Source organism: Ipomoea nil, unplaced genomic scaffold (assembly GCF_001879475.1).
Source record: "Ipomoea nil cultivar Tokyo-kokei standard unplaced genomic scaffold, Asagao_1.1 scaffold0117, whole genome shotgun sequence".
Classification (NCBI taxonomy): domain Eukaryota; kingdom Viridiplantae; phylum Streptophyta; class Magnoliopsida; order Solanales; family Convolvulaceae; genus Ipomoea; species Ipomoea nil.
In genome coordinates this window covers 1,285,101-1,287,359 of record NW_017616545.1, presented here as the reverse complement: position 1 = coordinate 1,287,359, position 2,259 = coordinate 1,285,101, and the positions used below count along the sequence as shown (strand labels likewise).

General features: G+C 42.9%; 1 protein-coding gene across 1 annotated transcript; it reads left to right on the top strand.

Moving 5' to 3' along the window:
• The first annotated feature begins 266 nt into the window (after window positions 1–266).
• LOC109161359 lies at window positions 267–1,944 on the top strand. Its single transcript, XM_019309761.1, has 3 exons — window positions 267–728; window positions 818–1,317; window positions 1,377–1,944. Exons 1-3 carry the CDS (start codon window positions 267–269, stop codon window positions 1,942–1,944), a joined length of 1,530 nt encoding a protein of 509 aa, XP_019165306.1.
• Window positions 1,945–2,259: the final 315 nt, after the last annotated feature.

Here is a 2,259-nt window from a genome sequence, read left to right as displayed (position 1 = left end):
ACACCTTGAGATGGCTAGACGCGCAAGACAATAATAACTTTCGGTCATGGGGGCAACTACACAAAGAATTCGTGAACGAATTCTTCTCACTCACCAAAACAATAAAGATTAGGAAGCAAGTCCAAGAATTTAAGCAAGGTTCGCTTGAAAGTATTGGTGAAGCGTGGAAGAGGTTCAAGTCCCGACGAAGACAATGCCCGCTCGACCTACTTCATCCATGGGACGTGTTTAGTTCTTTCTATGGAGGTTTAACGAATGAAGGAAAAATGTTATTAGATTCATCATCCAGTGGAGCTTTTGTTTCATCTTCTCCGGCGGATGCCGAAGCCCTTATAGAGCGAATTTCGTCCAACACTTCATTTTGGTACAACAAAAGGGATTCTAGACCCAGTATGCACGAAGTCAAGGAGAGTGTAGCTCAAGAAGCGAAGGTTGAAGCTATCACTCAAGAAATTAAGATATTGCAAGCCGTTGTGGAGAAACTTGAAGCCAAAGCTCAACCGTGTATGGCATTGGCTTTGTATTACAACGTATGTGGCGGACCTCATGACACCAACATATGCAAATCTTCCATCAACATCGAAGAGGTTGAAGTGGTGAATTATCAACAACCCCCGAAACAAATGGTTGGGGAAATGAAAATTGGAAGCAAGGCAATGGTTGGTAAAATTCGAACTACCAAGGAAGTCCTCAAGGGAAACATACTTATGGCCCGGGAGCGGAAAGAGGTTGACTTACTTATGGCCCTCAATACAATCAAGGAACATCAAATGCTCTTTACCGACCCCCGATGGCACCTCAAGGATATTTGACATAGCAAAGGAATGAAGCAAGAGATGTAGAGGAAAGGTTGACAAAGGCAATCAATGACTTGAAGAGAGATCAAGGATTCTTGAGGCAAGAAATTACTCAAGAAATTAGACAAGAGATTGCCACGGTGAGGCAAGAATATGCAACATCCATGAAAAACATAGAAACTCAAGTGGCTCAAATGTTCCGGATGATGTCGAAACGGCCATGGGGAGCCTTCTCTAGCTCAACCGAGAACAACCCTAAGGAACGAGTTAATGCCGTTATGATTGTGAGTCCGGAGGACGTGAGAAAAGACGCTATGGAATGGATTTGTGACAATTCTTGTGGAGAAAAGCTAAAGGGAAATGAGATCACCTCTTGTGATCCATTGAAAGAAGAGGGAAAGAAGGACACCTCTTGTGCCCTAAAGAAGTACTTGAAAGAAGTCAAACCACCAAAGAGAAAACCGCAAACGTCTTCAAAAACAAAAATGACCAACGCGCAAGCATTGGAAAAGAAAGGGAGGTAAACTCAATTCTTAATACTCTTCATTGTGCTTGTCTTGTGAATGAAGATTTTGATAGTGATTATGCAGAGGGTGCACCTCAAGTCTATTTAGGAGAGGAGGCACCGGCCTTAATCCACAAGGGATGCACTAAGAAAAAGGGGGATCCCGGAGCATTCGTTGTTAATTGTGCTATCAAAGATTGTGGATTTCAGAATGCTTTGGCCAACCTTGGAGCCTCTATAAACATCATGCCTTCCCATGTGTTTAATCGGCTCAAGTTTCCATATATTTCTCCTACACCGCTCACGGTTCGGTTAGCCAACGGGACCGTAAGGTACCCACGAGGGGTGGCGGATGATGTGCTTGTAAAGATAGGTGTAAACCTTGTGCTGGTAGATTTTGTAATCATTGATGTAGGAGAAAATCTTGATGTGCCTTTGATTCTCGGAAGACCTTTCTTGGCTACTTGTCATGCTCTCATAGACGTGAGCACGGACAAGTTAACTTTGAGAATAAATGATGAAGAACCGAGTGGGATGCAAAAGGTGCAAAAGGAGAGTGTTTGTGTCGTGAAGAAAAAAAGTGAAGGTGAAGGCCAAAATCAAACCATGGTGGACGATCGAGAAAGTATCTTGACTACCTAAGTGCCTCAAGACGAATGGCTTCGAAGGAACGTGAAAGGAAGACACATCCGTCTAGCTAAGGACAGTAAATGTGGCGCTACTTGGGAGGCAATCCAAACTTTACTTTCATTGCGTTTGTTTTTGTTTGTTTGAATAAAAGAGCAAGTGTGAATTGAATCCATAGTTTTTGTTTTTGTTTGGGAAGTTTTGGACTAATTTTGCAGAGATAGATGATTGGTAATGATAAGGGAAAGTGACCAAAAGTGGCTAGTATTGGAAGAGACAAGTTGAACCAAAAAGGAACAAAAGGGAGTGCCCAACGCACACACAACGTGC

Coding starts and splice junctions, on each gene's coding strand:
- LOC109161359 (XM_019309761.1), top strand. CDS start 267: ATGTTATTAGATTCATCATCCAGTGGAGCTTTTGTTTCATCTTCTCCG. Junction 729..817: donor TGGCCCGGGAGCGGAAAGAG/GTTGACTTACTT, acceptor TATTTGACATAG/CAAAGGAATGAAGCAAGAGA. Junction 1,318..1,376: donor GCATTGGAAAAGAAAGGGAG/GTAAACTCAATT, acceptor AGATTTTGATAG/TGATTATGCAGAGGGTGCAC.